Below are 20,311 nucleotides of genomic sequence, written 5' to 3' on the forward strand. Positions count from 1 at the left end.
GACAATAACCTTAGAGGAACTGCTCATGATTATTAAATTACAAATGTACAAGTTTGGGAGGGTCAGGGCTTTATAGCAATGCATGAAAATACAACAAGAGAGTTGAGTTCTTTTTCTCAAATACTTCACCCCCTAAATCAGGGGCACTCTAAAGTAGAAAGACTTGGGAGTTGTGGGTAGAGAGCCTATAAAGGGTATACCTTCAGAACTGATGAAATGGTAAGTAATCAACCCTTAAATGCCCTAATTCTTTGTTGTAGATTTTATATCAATAGAGATAGGAACATTTTTGTATTCAAGTCTTAACTAGAAATAAGTAGGAATAGCTTTCCAACCTACAAACAGCTGAGCTTTAGTCTGGCATCTTAACTTTGGGGTTGTTTTGGATTTTTCATTATTAGTCTTTGTAAAATGATAGGATTTGTAGAAGGAAAGGTGTTTGTCTGACTCATTAAGGTAAAAGAAACTAGGGTAACTCCATAAGAGAAAGAATTCAAGGCCAGTATGTGTGTAAGGATTCTGCCTGGCTGCGACTCCATCCCATAAGGGGCAAAATATTGGACTTGAAAAGCAGATCGATAGAAACTCCCACATTGAGAATATACCTTCTTGGGTAGTTGTGACCTCAGAACCTGTATTTTTCACTTCAGAGAAAAAGTCAAAGAAGTATATAAAAAAGTCTTTATGATTAGAGCTGTGAAAGAAATTCTAGAAGCAAGAAACTCAGTGGCAGGTTTTGTTTTAGAGCCTGAAGTCAGGTGGTATTAGCAGACCGGCAGCTCTTCCATTCATCTTTCCAGGGTGTTAACTTCCAACCTGAATGTTGGCGCTTAGATTTCTACATCCCATTACACAAAGTACTTAAAACAAAACGTTCAGCCGATGAAATTCAAGGATTCTCCTACGGTGATGTTAATCCACAGAACAAGAGAAACCTTTTTAGATTTGCAGATGCCTTTGATGGCTTCCTCTTCCCCAGGATCCCGTTTCACATACATCTCACTATGGGCCTGGTGACACAGCTGGCAGCTTGAAAAGTGGCCCCAATTTAACCAGGCTTCAACATTCCACCCACATTCGCACTATAACCCAACCCCATTACTAATGGCTTAACTGGATACTTTTCTGTTGGGAGAAGCTTCACAACTATTGCCAAACTTACTTCCGTGACTATCCAGAGAATTAACATATTTGGCAGTACCAGTCTCTCTTATTCTTTGCCTTAAAATAATTAAGTAAATGAGCAATCATAAATCTCAGAGGAGCTATGTGGCTTCTAAAAGGTCAAAAACCTCTAGGGAGTAGGTGGAACTTGGTCTAAGACCAGATCTCTCAGATTTTTAGCCTGGAGAGCTTATATAACCCATCTTCTGCAGTAATAAACATGTTCCACGGCCCATCACTGGGCAACATGAATTCTTTCATTATTTATAGCTGAAACAGGTAGGAAGGACTGGCAAGAGAGGAAGGGAGAGTAGGAGGAAGGTAGTTGGTCATGAGGTCTGTGTGGGGATGAGTGGGTGAAAGAGCGGGAGAGAAAATTTTAGGTTGCTTTCCACTTTGGTATTGTTTAGTCACTAAGGCGTTTCCGACTCTGAGACCCCATGGACTGTTGCCTCCCAGGGTCCTCTGACCATGGGATTTTCCAGGCAAGAATACTGGAGTGGGTTGCCACTTCCTTCTCCAGGGGATCTTCCTGACTCAGGGATTGAACCCACGTCTCCTGCATTGGCAGGTGAGTTCTTTACCACTGTGCCACCAGGGAAGCCCTACTTTCCACTTAGATTTGTACAATTCCAACCTTTGGGGAATTGTTTTCCAATCTCCCAAATCTTAAATCTAGGTTGGTTTTAAAAGGGTATACAGACTTGAATAGTATATGGATAGAAATTTCCTGCCATGGTTGAATTGTTGATGAGATCCTATGAGTAGGGCTGTAACTCTCACTGTTTTGGACTCTTAAGTTCTTAAACTGGCATGAGAATTAACATGGGTTCTAGTAACTAGATACAATTCTAGCCAAGGGCATAAATGAATGCTAATAAATGCAGAGTCTATGACCTTCATTACTGGTACAATATTTCTTCTGGCCAATTATATACGGTTAGATCTTCATGACAATATGTATTGTTGGGGGAGTCATCATAATGCAGATGAAAATTTATTAGCAGAAATCTACATCTCTGTATTTTATGTCTTTTTTTGTATTAGGCTGTTTTTAATAATCATACAATTTTTACATTAAAAAATTACAGAATAATTTATCTACAGTAAAATATATGCCCTCTTCAGTGTTCAGTTCTATGGATTTTCTTAAGTGCATACAACCTGTGACCACCACCACAATCAAGATATAGAACCCTTCTATCACTCTTCAAAATTCCCTCCTGTCACTTTGTGGTCAACTCCTCCTTCTACTCTCTGGCAACCACTGATCTCAGCAGATCTATTTTTTAAAAGGCATTGTTCTTTCCACCTCAGGTTGACCTTTATTATGAAATCCTATTATACTCCAGGTTGAATTATGGATTTAGGGAAATTTTTTCTTAGCTGTAAGGGAACACGTGGATCCCACCAACCTCCATATTCAATACAATGACTTACGGTAATCTTGGGGCTCTATCACTGGTCTCTTATCCTTCGCCTGGATTCCAAGTGATGCTCTATAGGACATCTCCCGCGGGGAATGGAAGCTAACCTGTCCCGAGGGCTAAGAGTGTCTGGCACTGTGCTGAGTCCTTTGCACATGTTATATAACCTCATTTTATTTTCACATCTCTGTGAAATGGATGCTGTGAATCACATTCCTATTTACAGATAAGGAAATAGAAGCACAGAAAAGTGAAGCAACCTGACTAAAGACACACAGCTACCAAGTGACAGAGCCAGCATAGGACCCAAGTACCTGATATCTGACATCAGAAACTGTTGTATTCAGTAATGTACACAGTCCCATGCCAGTATACATTGAGCTAAGTGTTAAAGGGTTTTTAAAACATATAGTTACTATTAAAAATATTTGTAACAGCACACTATCTCTGTGTTTTCTTATGATTTCAAAATATAACTTATTGCTATTGTTATTTGATTATTTTATCTTTGAAATACAGAGGTGCTATTTTTAACTGGCAGGGAAAGAGTCCTTTGTGCCATAGACATATACACATGTGTCTATTAAAAAACAGTGAAGACTCCAGCGTCATACCTAAAGTACAGCATAATTGACCTTTACTGACCACTCTCTTTAAACACTTTATTTTGGGTTAACATATTTTAGAGGAATGTATCTATTCCACTCAGTTCCACTTACTGTGGACATCTCTTGCCCCTGAGGATGAGGTGTTTGGAGGGCAAGAGCCAGAGAATGCAAGAGACAGATCACCATCCATCCTTGCCTTTCTTCTAAAGTCAGGAAGGCAAAGAGTCACTTATGACCTGCCCTCTGATCTACCCAATGGGAGAACCACACCCCTCATGTGAGAAGGCTCTGTAGCTATGGTCTATCGTCAAGATCTTATCTGGTACTACTACCTGCCTCATGGGCTTCAGACATAACTTTCCATTTCACTGTCATAAAACTGATGCTACTAATCAGAGGAGAGAGTACAGACACGTTTCTTTGTGTCAGGCACTGTTCTAAGAGATTTCTGTGTGTGAATCTCATTGATTCCACACAACAACCATCTCTTCCTTATCCTCATCTTACAAATGACAAATCAGAGGTTCAAGATCAGTAACTTGCTCAAGGCCTTAGAGACAGTAAGAGGAGAAGGCAGTAACAAAGAGAGGTCCCAGAAGTTTACCCACACAATTTCCATTCTAATCTATTAATATTTCAGACCCCTGATGTTGGCAATGACAGCAAGTCTTCCTTCTACAAAGGACACCCAGTCCTACACCTTCAGTATATGTTGGGGCAACAGAAATAGTGGTTCTTCAATGCCTAAATTCAGTGCATCCACCCCCTCCCTAGGAGTAGAATAAGGATCCTCACTCGGATCACTTACAACATTTAAAAACAAACATTGAACCCAAAATTAAACCACTGTCTATTCAGGAAGAATTTTCTGAGTTTCCTGAGCTACTTAGAAAGAATTCAAGATACAGAAATAAAAATAGTAATGGTCGACCACCTTTATAAATAGACTTTATTAGATAAAGCCAGCCAGTGCCCAGCCTTCCTCCAGTCTTAAATTGGGCAACCCTCCACCCATCCTGGCCTCAAATCAAACATTTCCGTATGGGAAAGCAGCAGTGGGGAGGAAGGTCAAAAAGGGCTGAATTCCCAGTACAGTTTGCCTTATTTAGAGCAACATGCCAAGGTCTCCAAGAAATAAGTGGATGGCAATGTAAAGTTCTGCCAATTTGGCATCATGATTCTTGCTTAATTTCCTATCTTATTTTTGAAATGATTTCTTAAATAGACACTAGGAATTCGGGAACATCAGCTTTTCCCATCAGAACTACTCTGTGTTCCTTGAACTGAAAGCAGATTCTTTCACAGGGACATCAAACCTCTGAGTTGGAAAAAAATTCCAGTCATCAGCTCATTCACCCATGTTGCATGATCAGCTAGGTGAAAACTGGCTGGAGGTATCACGTGATCTGCCTCACCCATGGCTCACCTTCTCCAGGGTATCGTTTAGGGCATCCACCGTCTGTATTTTGGCAACATTTGCAATGGCACTGTGAAGATGAAAAGAAACCTCATATAAAAACAGCAACTTTCCCACCAAAGAAGCTAAATGATTTGTATAGATGGTTTTCTACTTGGTCTTTAAGCTTTCATACTGCTTGGCTACTTCTGGAAGATTAAAAAAACAAAAAACAAAAAACACTGCTCTGTGTGACCATGAACTACAACCTTTGCAGGGCGAGTTATTATAATTTTAATTATAATAATATTTATTAATATTTTAAAAATTTTCTTCAAAGTAGAGTATACATGCAGAAAAGTGCACATATTATCAACATATAGGTTGGTGAATATTTACAGACCTGTAGCACTAGTCAAACTAGCTATCCCGAAAGATAATCACTACCCTGCCTTACAGCCCCATATATTAGTTTTGACTTTGTTTGTACATCATAAAATGCACCACATAGCGGGTACTCTTCTGTGTCTGACTTCTTTTCTCAGGCCAAGTTATTTTGCAGGAGAGTTTCAATGAGGGACAAGCTTCCAGTGTAATTTCTTGAAGGAACTCTGCTCTTGGCCTGTGTGTGTGTGTGTGTGTGTGTGTGTGTGTGTGTGTGTGTGTGTGTGTTGGTTAGTAGAAGGTATTAGGAAAGGAAAATAAATATGATGATTAGGAATTTATTTTCTATGATATATTTTTCAAAAGCTGTTTTCCTAGAATATATAAGGAGAGATATTTGTCCATGAAAAGGAAGCAGTCATACCCGTGCAAACATGAAGTGGATATGAAGAACAGAGGTGACTTCATGGGGAACCTGGGGAGGCCTTGGGCTCCAGGGCCTCTCATTGTGCATCTCCTTCCAAGGGGCCCTAACCATCTCATATTTATAATTTTATACTGTTTTTCCTTAAAATGGCCTCCCAATCCTATAAGCTTTGAGTCCCACATACCTATATCTATCCCCAGTAAATAGCACAAGAGAGCTACTTTTAGCTGTTCAGGTTCTGCAGTAGTCCAATTCTCATCTTTTAATGACTATTAGAAAACAATTGCATTTTTGAAGAGGGTTCCAATCACCACTTTATAACTCTCTAGGCAACTCCTTCTCTTAATGTTCACTTGATGTTCAGATTAACAGTAAGTCCCATTTGCTGAGGTACAGAGAAATGAATGACTTGTCCACTGGCTGCCAACTAGAAGGTCATTTTCAAGTTATGACTCTTCAGTTCCTGAGTCCCTGGCCTAGGCGTGATAAAGAGTGTCACACTAAACAGAGCTTATGCTTGAGTCAGATTTTAACATCAGGATAGGCTTTCAAAGTTAACCACCTGACAATTCAATGGCAGTCGGATGTCATTTACAGAGTACTTTCCCTATTCTAGGAACTGTCCTAGATGCTGAGTCAGGAGATAAATAATATGTGACTCTCACTCTTGAGGACTTAGAGCTTTGCTTTCACTATGTGGTGATTATTTTCTGATTCAGAAGAAACAAACAGTGCCAAAGGGGAAAATTTTTTAAAATTGAGCTATCACTGACATAAAGATTACATTAGTTTCAGGTGTACAACATAATTATTTGATATTGTACATACTGCAAAATGATCACAATAAGTCTAGTTAATATTTCTCACCATATATAGTTAAATATTTTTCCTTATAATGAGAAGTTTTAAGGTTTATTCTCTTAGCAACTTACAAATATACAATACAGTATCATTAACTATGCTATGCTAAGTTGCTTCAGTCGTGCCCGACTTTGTGCGACCCCATAGACGGCAGCTCACCAGGCTCTGCCGTCCCTAGGATTCTCCAGGCAAGAATACTGGAGTGGGTTGCCATTTCCTTCTCCAGTGCATGAAAGGGAAAAGTGAAAGTGAAGTCGCTCAGTCGTGTCTGACTCTTAGCGACCCCATGGACTGTAGCCTACCAGGCTCCTCCGTCCATGGGATTTTCCAGGCAAGAGTACTGGAGTGGGGTGCCATTGCCTTCTCCGATATCATTAACTATCCTTGTCTAACTCAATGAAACATCAAGCCATGCCACGTAGGGCCACCCAAGATGGAGGGGTCATGGTGGGAGATGGTGAAGGACAGGGAAGTCTGGTGTGCTGCAGTCCATGGGTCACAAAGAGTCGGACATGACTGAGCGACTGAACAACAGCAAAATCATTAACCATAGTCACAATGCTGTACATTGCATCTGCATGGCTTATTTATTTTATAACTGGAAGTTTGTACCTGATGATCCCCTTCACCCATTTTCTACCCCAGTCACCAAACCCGCCCTCTCACAGCTTTTGCAACTACCAATCTGCTCTCTGTATCTAAGAGCTTGAGATTTTTGTTGTTGTTGTCCTGGGTTTGTTTCTTCTTAGATTTCTCATACAAGATAGATCACATGTTAATTGTCTTTCTCTGTTTGACTTATGTCATTTAGTATAACCTTCAAGGTCCATCCATATTGTTACAAGTGGTAGAATTTCCTTCTTTTATATGGCTGAAAAATATTCCTCTGTGTGTGTGTGTGGGCACATATGTATATGTATGTACGTATCACATTTTTTAAAATCCATTTATCCATTAGTGGACACTTGGGTTTCTTCCATATCTTGGCTACTATAATAATGCTGCAATAAATGTGGCAGTGTGCATATCTTTTTAAGTTAGTGTTTCTATTTCCCTCAGGTAAATATTCAGAAGTAGAATAGCTGGATCATACGGCAGTTCAAGTTTTAATTTTTGAGGAAATTCCATACTGCTTTCCTAGTGGTTACATTAGAAACTAAGAATACACAAATGTTCCTTTTTCTCCATATCCTTGCCACAGTTTGTTATTTTTTGACTTTATGGTAATAGCCATTCTGACAGATATAAGGTGATACTTCATTGTAGTTTTGATTTGCATCTTCTCCCTGATATAAAATAAGTTGAGCATCTTTTCATGTACCTGTTGGTTATTTGATTCTTCTTTGGGAAAATGTCTACTCAAATCTTCTGTCCATTTTAAAACTGGTGTGTTTGCTTTTTGGCTACTGAATTGTACGAATTCTTTATGTATGAGATAGAGTATTTTATTTTAAAGTAGAAAAACCCTCAAAAAAAAAAAATTCTTTCCAGAAATCGAGAAGAAAATTTTTAAAGTGATCTAAAAAGTAATTTTATATGGAAAAAAAAATCCAAGAAATTCCATAGCCTAGTTCCTTTCACATTTTCTTTCTGAGACTGTTACCATTTTAACTGTTTAGGACATATCTGAGCATCTTCTAATTCACTCCTTTTGAATCACTCGTGAACTCACCTACTGAAATTATCTGAAATTAGTAGTCTCTGAAATGCCCCTATTTGGAGGAGTTAGTTTTATATGCTTACTTCTTTTTGAACGCACTATTTTCCTTACCCAAGGCAGAGAGGGGCTGGGCCATTTGTACAGAGATCCAGCCCATGGCTCTCTGCTTAGCTCTGAGAAAAGCGCAGTGTGTCAAGGTTACCCAGGAAGGAATTCAGGGAGAAAACAACCTCAGTATCCAAATGCCTTTCGGCTGTGCCAAATATAGTAGCCATTATTTTCTAAATAATTGAGTGAGGAATTTGAAACAAACAAACAAGAAAGCATTTATTTTTAATTCAGGAGATTTGCTTCAGCAGAAAGTGTATTACAAAAACAAGGCCAGCTTAGAGACAGTAGTACTTTAAAGGCTAAGGTGGAAATAAGATAGAGAGATGTTGAGTCCAGTTTTGATGCATTCAGGGCCGTGTTTTTTTAATAGCAGGCAGTTAAGCTGTCTGCAGAGAGGAGGAGGATGGGCAGAGAGTCTCCAGAGGGTAGTTACCTCCCCCCACCCCTTTCCCCTCCCATCTTGACCCCTGTCACCCACCCCACCCCCTCCCTCTAACTCTGGTTAGCAAGTGTCTGGGGAGCCTTGGTTTGCCCTAAGATACAGCAAAGCCTCTGACTTCTGGCAGTCAAGTTGTCTAAAACTCGATATGAAGAAGGAAAAGAAATGAAACAGTCTCCTACCTTGTTTTCTCTAACCCTGTTTTCTTGGTGTGTCTCTCCAAGATGCCAATTTCCTGTTTTTTGGAAATTCGCTTTCCTCCAGCTTTTACTATAAACAAAGAAGCATCAGCACAGGAGTCATGGTTAGGGCAGCAAAAGAAAGTTGGTTTTGTTATTCAAGGTATGAATTGAACTTTGAAGAATTTCAGAACTTTTTGAAGAGCTGAACTTTTATCTAAAACAACATAATAAAAAAAGTACCTTGAGCTAATGTAACAGAAGAAAAAAAGATTTCAATCAAACAAAGTGGGAAGGAGAAGGGAAGGGCTGAGGTTTTTGCTTGTTTGTGTTCAGAGAGGAGGAACTGAGGCTAAAAAAAAAAACACCATACCTTCGATTTGGGAGGAGATAACTAACAATGCACTCCCTTAGGCATTTCACTGAAAAACATTTTTTCTTATTATCAAACCAATTACATTCTTTATGATAGCAACTGACAATTACAGTGTGACCCTCCTGTTTTCCCACAAGATTAAAGTGCAAGGCTTGCAAATTTTTTTATCCAGCCAAAGCTTTCAAAAGCTAGATTGGAGAATGAGCCAAAAGTCAGGGCATGCAGTGATAACAGGCACTTAATTCAAGAGAAATGCTTCTGATCCCACCCACCTTCCATCCCAGACCTCAAACCTCCAATGCTGGAGGAGCTCAGAGGTTCTAATGAGTAGTTAAAATGCATTAATAATCCTGCCGTTCAAGAGATCAATTAGTGCTAATTAGGCTACAGATGACCTAACAGCAATTCAAGTGTTTAACAATGTCAGATGAAATCAACTTGAAAAGGGACAACTCATTTCATATTGCAAGTCAAAGCAAATACTTTTTTCTGTTCCCAGGAAATTTGCACATTTGAAATCTGACAAGCTCAAAGGATAAAAAGCTAAATGGACATTGATTTGTTTGAGCCTGTTAATTCTTTTTATGGAAATGTTAGATTGGCAATTTTCTAAAACTGGCTTCAATAAAGCAAAAAATAGGAAAACCTCTTTTTCTCAATGCCCTCTGAACTGACTTCATTTTTCTTTTAAAACTATTAATTTTTTGACTATGTAATATACATTCATAAAGCACACAATTAAAAAATCATGGAAAGTTCTCTTCTATGATTATTTTTAGGTCTCCAGTTCACCTCCCTAAATACTGCTAATGTTAACAAGTTTCCTATGTATTCATCCATAGACATTCTATACACATACCTATATATTTTTTAATGGCAGCATACATTGTTCTACATCTTGTTTATTTATATTTTTCATTCAGTCATGCACTTTGGAGTAAGTTCCCTATACGTGTATGTGCATATATATATATGTATATATATATGCACACATATATATGTAAAAAGAGAATGTCTTTTTTTTTAATATCTGCTTTAAAATTTCATTATATGGGCATTCTATGTGTACTTAACCAGTTTTCAAATGTTGGACATTTTAGATATCTCTAATCTGTTACTATCAAAAACAATGCTGTAATGAATATCCTTTTCATGTACATAATTTTGCACAAGTGCAAGTATATCCATGGGATAAATTCCTGGAAGTGATCTTGTTAATTCTTAAGAGTATGTGCATTTGTAATTTTGTTCAATCTTGTCAAATTATTCTTCACAAAAATTGCACTAGTTTACAATCTCACTAGCTACGATGTCAGTGATTGCTTCTCTATACCTCAAGCAACAATGTGAACTAGAAAATATTTGGTTTCGTCAACCAATAAGAAAAAGAAAGGTAATTTGCATTTCTTATATTTTGTTAAAAGTTGAGCTTATTTCTGCGTTTCAGAAGGCAGTTGTATTTTCTTTATAAAGACTGTTTAAATTTTTGGCCTATTTGTCCTGTTGGACTTCTGTTCCATTAATCTCTGTTTATATGCTGTTACAACTGTATTTTAATGATTGTAGCTTTATATTTTAATTGATAGTCTTTCTTTGCTATATTTACCTTGGAGAATTTTATTAGCTATTTTATTTATTTTTCCATATGAACTTTTGAATCAGCTTGTCAATTCCCACCAAAAATATCCTGCTGGTAGCCTTTTAATGGTCTTGCTTTAGATTTATAGATTAAAAAAAAAAATCTTATTTGTTTATTTATTTTTGGCTGTGCTGGGTCTTCCTTGCTGTGTGGGCTTTTCTCTAGTTGTGGCAAGAGGGGGCTACTCTTTGGTCGTGGTGCGGTGCGCAGGCTTCTCATTGTTGTGGAGCACTTGCTCTAGGGCAGAGGCTCAATAGTTGTGGTGCATGGGCTTAGCTCCATGGCATGTGGGATCTTCCTGGATCAGGGATCAGACTCATGTCTCCTGCATTGACAGGCGGATTCTTTACCACTGAACCACTGGGAAGCCCTTAGATTATTTTTAAAGGGAAAATTCATATCTTCATATCCTGGTTGCTCTCTTTTCAAGAACATGGTATGCTTTTCCATTTTTTACATCCTCTTTTAGGTCCCTCAGTAACCTGTTCACATAAATCTTACACATTTATTATTAGGTTTATTCCCTAAGCATTTTCTCTTTGTTGTTGTTGCAATTGTAAAGAGGGTCTATTCTTCCATTATAGCTCTCACAGATTGTTGTTCTTATATTAATATCATTGATTTTATACCCATATCTTATTGAAATCTCTTATTGTTTATAGTATTTTTGTTGATTCCCTTTTATTTTCCAGGTTAAAGATTATATAATCTGCAAACAATATAATATTACTTCCTCTAGAATAATATTAAATAGTGGTCATGATGGACATCTTTGTCATCCTAATTTTTTAAGGGCTTGCTTTTAGTGTTTTCCCATTAAGTATAATGTGTACTTAGTTGGATATACACACAAACACATATTTGTAATATATATACCTATTCAAATACATTTCTTTTATCATATTAAGGAAATATCCTTCTATTACTGTTTCATTGGCTTAAAAAATTACAAACATATGTTCAATTTGACTAGATGACCTTTTATAATTCATGTATATTGATCATATGGTTTTTCTCCTTAATGTGGTTAATTATGTTAATAGATAAAAATTTCATAAGTATATATTAATGAATATTTTACTATCAAACCATTTTTGTGTTCATGGAATAAACTCTTCTTGGTCATTTTGAATAACCAAGGTTTTTTTTATTGATAATAAAAGCATATCACTATACTTTTACAATACTAGATATAGTCTAGGGGGAAAAAAATCCTGTGTTTACACACACACATGTGTGTGTGTTAGTCACTCATTTGTGTCCGACTCTTTGCAACCCTATGGACTGTGTAGCCCACCAGGCTCCTCTCTCCATGGCAAGAACACTGGAGTGGGTTGTCACTCTCTCCTCCAGGGGAATCTTCCCAAGCCAGGGATTGAATCTGGGTATCCTGCATTGAGGTGGATTCTGTACCATCTGAGCCACCAGGCTCTGCTTTAAATTCACACACACACACACAGAGCATACAAAATAATCAGCAACAGAAATGGAAATGATGTGGAAACATCTTTTGAATAGCCATGGGAAATAGAGATGAAATAATCTGAGAGGTGCCCCTTTCTGGAGACTGCTTGAGGAGAGTATGCCTCTGTATGAAGGGTGTTCTTCACAGCACCGCTGTCTCTTCTACCAGGAGGAATCAATCACAATAGCTCCAAACCTAGAGCTTGGGTCTTCAGTACCCTTCAGTAGTATCTTTCATTCTTCTTATGACAAATGCTTTTTAAACATGGAGTGTTGTAATTACTTTCCTATTAGTATTCTTTTTGTTTTCTCTGATGTTATGGTTTTTACATGTTTTCTTCCACTGATTATTATTGCCAACTATAGAAGCACACTTGTTATAGTTAAAATGAACACTAGTTTAAAGTGAGAACAACTTTGGAATGTTGAGGTCTGTGCTGCTCATTTGAAAGGACATGGACAGTCGAGAGAATGTCCAGAGGAGAGTGACCAGAGAGGAGAAGAAGCCCTGCATGTCACACTGGAAAGATCACTTCTGAGGAAGCGGAGACACAAGGGAAACTTATGGTGTCATTTGCAAGGATTTTAGAGGCTGTCTTATGGAGGAGGCCTGATTTCCTGGTGAGGAAATGTTGTTAGGGTCAGAGAGCTCTACCCTGCCTGAGCTCTGTGACCTTGGGCAAGACACTTAAACTCCTCTATGGCACAGTTTCTGCATCCTTCAAAAGGGAATAGTACTGATTGTGTGGGTTGTCCTAGAAAATAGAGGTAACAGAAGCACCTGGTACATGGGAGGCACTTAATAATTAGTAGTTATTATTATTTACATTTGTTTTTCCGGAGGAGGGAATGAAAACCAAAGAGAAAAATTCCTGAAAGGCAGAGCCTGACTGCATATAACTGTTTTATTCAAAGTAAAGCCGACTGCATAGTACAATAGTATGTTCTCTGGCCCCACAGTGTGCTAAAAAGAAGTGTATCTGCCATGAATATTTTAGAAGCATTTTGGGGAATTTAGTAGAAGTTAACTAGATGGTTTTTATTGTAATGTCTTTAATGTGATTCCAACTATTCCCATCTAGCTACAAAAGAAAATCTATCATGTTCCCTCCCTTTTGAAAGAATACAGTGCACTTAGAAAAGCAAATGCCAAAAAAAGAAAAAAAATGTAAACAGAATGCAAACATGGGAGTTCTTCATTCTTCAGAACAATAAAACAGAGACATTTGAGGGGAAATTAAAAATCCTCTCATGACAGACCCTAGAGTTTGTCACACAGAGGGAAGTAAGTCAGAAAAACAAATATTGTATATTAATGCATATATAAGGAATCTAGAAAAATGGTACAGATGAACCTCTCTGTGGAGCAGGAATAGAGATGCAAACGCAAGGAACAGATGTTTGGACGTGGCGGGGGGAAAGGGGATGAATTGGGAAATTGATGTTGCTATATGTGCACTGTCATGTGTAAAACAGATAGGGGGAACCTACTGTCTAGTGCAGGGAGCTCAGCTTGGTGTTCTGTGATAACCTGGAGGGGTGAGGGTGGGACAGGGAGGGAGATCCAAGAGGGAGGGGATATATGTATTCATATGGATGATTCATTTCATTGTACAGCAGCAACACAATTTGCAAAGCAGCTATACCTAGTTTTGAAAAAATTCTTCTCACAAGATTCTTACTTTCATCCAGGAGTCTTTGAATCGACCAGGGCTGTGGGCTCTGAGTGATTTAGGAAGCATAAATCAACCACACCTTGGATTTTCAGAGTATAGTTCTTGTACAAACTTGTGTCATGCATGGATGTGAGAGTTGAACTGTGAAGAAAGCTGAACGCCGAAGAATTGATGCTTTTGAACTGTGGTGTTGGAGAAGACTCTTGAGAGTCCCTTGGACTGCAAGGAGATCCAACCAGTCCATCCTAAAGGAGATCAGTCCTGAGTGTTCATTGGAAGGACTGATGTTGAAGCTGAAACTCCAATACTTTGGCCACCTCGTGTGATGAGTTGACTCATTGGAAAAGACCCTGATGCTGGGAAGGATTGGGGGCAGGAGGAGAAGGGGATGACAGAGGATGAGATGGTTGGATGGCATCACTGACTCGATGGACATGGGTTTGGGTAAACTCCGGGACCTGGTGATGGACAGGGAGGCCTGACGTGCTGTGATTCATGGGGTCGCAAACAGTTGGACACGACTGAGCGACTGAACTGAACTGACCAAACTTGTTCTGATAAGTAATCTCACTTGGTCAGCAATGTACAATAGAAAGAAGGAGAGGAGGATCCCTCTACACTATAGATGGATACACTGAGATATAGAGTAAGGCTCTCACTACACTGGGGTGATTGAACCAGATGGAACATTGTGGGAGGGTCATCTTCAAAATTTTGCAGGGAATACTGTTGACACTTATCTCCTGGATCTCCCTGGATCTAGACAAGCCATTTTTTCTTTTAAGCTGTTATTGCTTTTTATTTTTGTTCATTTTCTTTTTGGTTGAGCTGTACAGCTTGCTGGAACTTAGTTCCCCAACCAGGAATTGAACCCATGACCTCAGCAGTGAAAGCTCAGAGTTCTAACCACTGGACCACCAGGGAATTCCCTAAACAAGCCATTTTAAAAAACATTTGTAACCAACATTTGCAATCAGATTCTTGCCAGTTTTGTTTAAACTGGTTGGTCTAACTCATGGGACCTCAAAGTCTCACTGTAGCTAAATTATGTCAATTAAATTTGTAATTATTTATGTAATTCCATGTTTGGGACTATACTGCCTTTTGAACCTTTGTAGAACAACCAACTAGAATTGGGCAAAGTACAAAATGAACTGATTTAACATTTTAACAGGACTTTGACTACAAATATATTCAAATACAAGACTTCAGGTCCTTTTAATAAGCAAAATGAACTAGGATTTTTAAAGAATGTAAGAGAGAGCTGATTTTTTAATAGTTTCATTAGAAAACCTACATTGATGTGGAGAAAACAAAATTTTGATTTCCTATCTATGACTAAGTGTTATACTTTTGTGGTCACTTTTGTAGTTTATGGATTTTTGTAGTTTTCAAAAGTGGACCCTTGAGTTTAGAATTGTATATAATAATTTTCCAATTAAGATTTTCCAGGCATTTTGCATCTTCTTTGGTAGAGGGTAGTTAAGATAAAGAAAGACAAACCCCCAAGAAAAAATGAGCTTCTTTCCTTCAATAATCAGTGGAGAATGTGTGTGAAAAAGATGACCACCGTGAAGATTTGGGCAAACTCTGCCTTGTAACTTAGAACTTTCATTTGAACATTTTAATTTAAAAGTCAGATGTTTGCAAAACACTTTCTTTGCTTTCACAGTTGAGTTTTTGGTAAATTCTAAACTATCCATCAAAAGACCCTCAACAGAAATAGCTAGTGAAGCAAGGAGGGCTTGGCATGGGTCCACCTGACTGTCCGTCTCTGCACCCCTGCTCTCCAGCTATATGGTGCTGGGCATATCCCTTGATCTTGCTAACTTTCAGTTTGCTCCTCTGTGAAACAGGGATGTGGGAACATCATTGGTCTGCAGGGTTGATTTCATGTCTAGAAGGCTCCGTGCAGTGCCAGGCACACAGGGTTAAGTGAAAAGCAGCTGTTCTTGTCATCAAACCCCTGCTCTGTGATGTGTGGGGTAGTGGTCTCGCAACCTCTCTGTCAAACCTCACAGATCAACTCCTAGAAGTTGACATGAACAGACTGGAGTTGATAGAATTAAGCCTCTAGTGTTTGTTTTTTTAAAAAAAATCATACTGGCCCTTCTGCAGCTATGATTTCTTCCCCATTTTCTGCATTAGTTTAACCCTAGGGGATACACGAGCCTTCCCTGGTAGCTCAGATGGTAAAGAATCTGTCTGCAATGCAGGAGGCTGGGGTTCAATCCCTGGATTGGGAAGATTTCCTGGAGGAGGAAATGGCAAACTATTCCAATAGTCTTGCCTGGGAAATCCCCTGTACAGAGGCGCCTGGAGAATCCCATGGATAGAGGAACCTGGTGGGCTACAGTCCATGTGGTCGTAAGAGTCAGACACGACTTAGTGGCTAAACACTCATGCACGCAGGGGATACATTCCCTAAACTTCCCTCTCTCTTGAATGAGTCAGTAAACAGATTCTCTTTGGGGGTTCAGTAGTGGCCCCTTTGATGGCTCTGATTTGTTTGCCTTATGCCAAATAAAAAAGTGTGAGGGATACAGAAAATTCATGAACTGCTGCTCTTTCTAGTTCAATATGTGTGCCCTTAGCTCCCTTAGATTACCTCCTACTCACACAGTTTCGGCTGTTCATGTAATGGAGTTCTTATAAAACTGAGAGTGAGGCAAATCAAAACAGCAGAAAACCAAAAGCTAAGCTTCCTGGAGCCCAGGCCACCTCATGGTTAATGTAGTCTTGTTTCACAACATAAATAAGCAGGGCTCACAGAGGTGCCATATATTATATAACATACATGAAAGAAAAAACCACTACACACTTGCCACGTAGGTGGGAAAGAGTTACAGCTGGCTGACTTTTGAGTGGTTTCATTTTTAACTGTGATGGGGCAGGCACATGGTTCTTTGCCATTGCAATTTCCTTCTGTTCTGATGATTGCAGTAGTTCCTAATGCCTCCCTCAAACATCAGGAGGTCTTGCCATGGAAGAAAATCATTTCTTGTGACAGCTATGTGTTTTCCCAGGCCTGTACTTTACAGGGATTAACATTCATGTCTGGGTACCTTACATAGGTTATCTCTTTTAATAGTCATAACAACCTTACAATATCAATGTTATTTATTACTGCTTCCATGGACAGAGGAATCTGCTGGGCTACAGTCCATGGGGTCACAAAGAGTCAGACACGACTGAGCATGCATGCACACACACCCCTGTTTTAGAGATAAGAAAACTGAGGCTCAGCGATGTGGAAGGGAAGCAGGGTTTAAATCTAGGACTGACTGGTTCCAAAGGCCATGTCAGACCTTTCCACCTTATCATGTCGGCATCCTACTTTCTGGGGCCTGTCTATTGCTTCTAAAACTCAGATGAAATTTAATGGAATTCTGGCAATGAATTATTTTTGTTCTATAAATAAAATTTTGTGTGGTAGCAATCTGGTTGAGTTAAACTATGTAGTAGACCAGCTGAAGGATGAGGCTTTCTTGTTCCCTTGTTCTCAGCGGGGAGGCAAAAGTCTGCCTTCATCTCCATCCTAATTATCCCAAACCTCTTATCTGTAGTGTCACAGTTCATAATAATTAATTGTCATGCCAGAGGCATTGTGACATGCTTGATGGCGTCATGGTGTGCTATGTACACAGAGTAATTAGCAATCATTAGCAGTGGGGACAGAAAGTTCCTGGTGGTTTCATTCACATTTTTATTTGCTTGAGTTTATCTCTGTGTTCTTTGTGTATAAATGTCATTTAGCAAATCAAGCGTTAGCTGAACTGTTTTATGAAGGATTGGGATGGAAGTTTCAGGAAGAGAATGATGTCTTCTTTTGTCCTTAGGTAAAAACTTCTAAGTTAGTCCTTCCAGGTAGGACTTCCTGGTGGCTCAGATGGTAAAGCGTCTGCCTACAATGCAGGAGACCCAGGTTCAACCCCTGGGTCGGGAAGATCTCCTGGAGAAGGAAATGGCAACCCACTCCGGTATTCTTGCCTGGAAAATCCCATGGACAGAGGAGCCTGGTAGGCTATAGTTGCAATGAGTCAGACATGACTGAGCGACTTCACTTTCACTTTCAGAAACTTCTAATAATTGACATCAATAGTTCTTGATAATTAGTTAGCATCATTAACTTTAAATGTAGATAATGTTAATTATTCCTAAATCCAGTGACAAATATAAAAAGTCAGGAGTCTGCCACAAGAGACCATGACAGGATGTCAAGATGTGTAAACTCAGAATTAGTGTAAAAATTCTGACTCTTTTATGGCTGGGCTGCCCACCAGAAAGCCACTGAGCCTTGTGTCAGCTTTTGATGCTTTGTGAAGGTTATGCCTGCCATTGTCCTCTGCAGCAAAGATGACTGAAATAACCTTGGCTTAGAAGAGCCAACGAATGATACCAACAAATAAATTTTGTTATTTGGAGAAAGGCAAGAACAAAGCAGTCAAGTTTGTGAGATCATTCTCAAGGAAAAAACAAGAAAGGCAGTAGAAAGAACATCAAACTGGCTAAAAATAGGCCTGAGTGCCTCAGCCAATCTATATGAACATATGTTTAAGTACAATAAAAATAATTTCCATATTCCAGAGAATTGATATAAATAACATACTTTAAAAAAAAGAACTGTGGATCCTTTGTAAAATACTTCGATAGCTACCTTTTCCAGTCAGCCCCTGCCAGGCTCGTATCCTTTTTTAAAAGTGCTCCTCAGCTTGGTGACAGACGAAAGACATTATGACAACACTACCCAACCCCACACCTGAAGAGGGTGAGAGAAACTGCATTGCTGTTTTCTGTGCAGAAGCTGGTTTGCCTGGGCACCAAGTCAGATAATGTATAGGCATCTTGGGGAGACTGAGTCTAGAAGTTGGAACCTCTAGGGAGGAAGGTTTCCATAAGCAGTAAATCACCTCCTGGGTGTGGATGGGTCATTACAAACCTACAGCCAGAGAGGGAAGGTCCAAGCTCTCCACCTGTTCCTTTCCACCAGTGCCCGATCCCTCATGCTCTCATAGAATATTAGGCTTTAACTCAACCAAACTGGGGCCTGTTAAGTCCCCAGGTGGTTTTTATACATGAGCCTAAAAGGAGCAAAGACAGAAGAGGAAATCAGTTTGCAGGAAGTTAAACTAACATGGGAGACAGAGAGCCTTGGCTCTACTGGGGTATCTCTGATGAAGGCACTGATGGAAGGGGGGCAGCGGCAGCAGCAGTGGGGCCTTGCTATCTGCAGGGCAGAGGGCAAGTGGGCAGCCTACCTGCAGGAGGATGCCCCCCTTTCAGTGGGGAGAGCTGAACTTGCACTTCATTTGCCATAGTGCGTGCCAAGGCCAGTGGCAATGCCGGTGCTCTGGAGGCTGAGTGCCAGCTGCTGCAGCCGCCCCACTGCACCCTGGCTTTATATGGGCTGGGGGGCGGGGCCCCTTAAGGGCTTTGCTGAGCAGCAACAGGGCTTGTCACCTAGCTTTTCTGGGAACCTACATCTTTTTGACCAGTTCTCTCTTAGAAGAATGCTTTCTTCTTATTCCCTTCATCTGAGAGGTGAAGGGTACTCTTACTTTCTTTCACAGGAGGAAGGGGAAAGGATCAAGCTCAGGGGAATTCTTTTTCTCTCCAACTATAATATTTATACATCAAGTATGTGCGATGCACTTAGAATGTGACAGGCTCTTTGTCGTGTACTGGCATGACAAAGAGGGCAAGATGAGATCTTCAAGACATCAGCTGTCTTTCTTTAGAAGCAATTACGAAACAAAGTGTTATGTCTTTGTCTCAGTCTTTGCAACTGTAAGCATTTATACTAAGAAAATAATTGAGGATATTTACAGAGATTTCTGCAAAGGATGGTAATCATACATTTCTCTTATTTTTTGAAAGTGAAAGTCACAGAGTCATGTCCGACTCTTCGCAACCTCATGGACTGTAGCCCGCCAGGCTCCTGTCTGTGGAATTCTCTAGGCCAGAATCCTGGAGTGGGTAGCCTATCCCTTTTCCAGTGGGTCTTCCCAACCCAGGAATAGAACTGGGGTCGCCTGCATTGCAGATGGATTCTTTACCAACTGAGCTACCAGGGAAGCCCAAGAACCCCAAAATAGAGAGAGATAGTTAAATAAATTAAGAAATATCCATGAGAGTACTATGTACACATTACAAATCCTGTTTTTTAACAATATTTAATGATGTGGAAAATAGTCATGATATGACAGTGAAAAAGGAGGCTGAAAACCAACGATGCCTATTTTGCTAAACAGAAAAAGTACAAATGTAAGCTGAGGCGTTATTGTATTTCCGGTGCCGCTCAAAGCTCAGCATATGGCAGACAGTTACAAATGTCTCTTTGTTCTTCCACACAATTAAAAGTGTCCCCTCTTTATAAGATATTGTTAAGGATGTGAAGACCAGCCCCAAACTGGGAGAAAATATTGGTACAACACACTTCTGTCAATACTGGCATCTAGACTATATAAGGAGAAGGCAATGGCAACCCACTCCAGTACTCT

The 20,311-nt window shown here is 39.5% G+C and overlaps 1 protein-coding gene and 1 non-coding gene across 3 annotated transcripts in view; one reads left to right on the top strand and one right to left on the bottom strand.

Moving 5' to 3' along the window:
* DAPL1 (death associated protein like 1) overlaps nt 1-19,186 on the bottom strand; it is an 88,347-nt gene extending 69,161 nt beyond the window's left edge. For both annotated transcript variants that reach the window (XR_014080269.1, XM_081582837.1), the window contains exons 1-3: nt 19,070-19,186; nt 8,660-8,747; nt 4,626-4,686 (exon numbers count right to left, since the gene is read on the bottom strand). Coding sequence is in view for 1 of the 2 variants with exons in the window: in XM_081582837.1 (XP_081438963.1) it covers nt 4,626-4,686; nt 8,660-8,747; nt 19,070-19,127 (207 nt within the window). In the remaining variant the exon portion in view is untranslated. The remainder of the gene's footprint in view (nt 1-4,625; nt 4,687-8,659; nt 8,748-19,069) is intronic.
* TRNAC-ACA (transfer RNA cysteine (anticodon ACA)) lies at nt 17,686-17,758 on the top strand. The gene has a single exon. It is a non-coding gene; the product is annotated as a tRNA-Cys (tRNA).
* Nucleotides 19,187-20,311: the final 1,125 nt, after the last annotated feature.

The sequence above is a fragment of the Giraffa tippelskirchi genome, chromosome 3, assembly GCF_054371585.1.
Source record: "Giraffa tippelskirchi isolate mGirTip1 chromosome 3, T2T-mGirTip1v1.2.pri, whole genome shotgun sequence".
Lineage (NCBI taxonomy): Eukaryota > Metazoa > Chordata > Mammalia > Artiodactyla > Giraffidae > Giraffa > Giraffa tippelskirchi.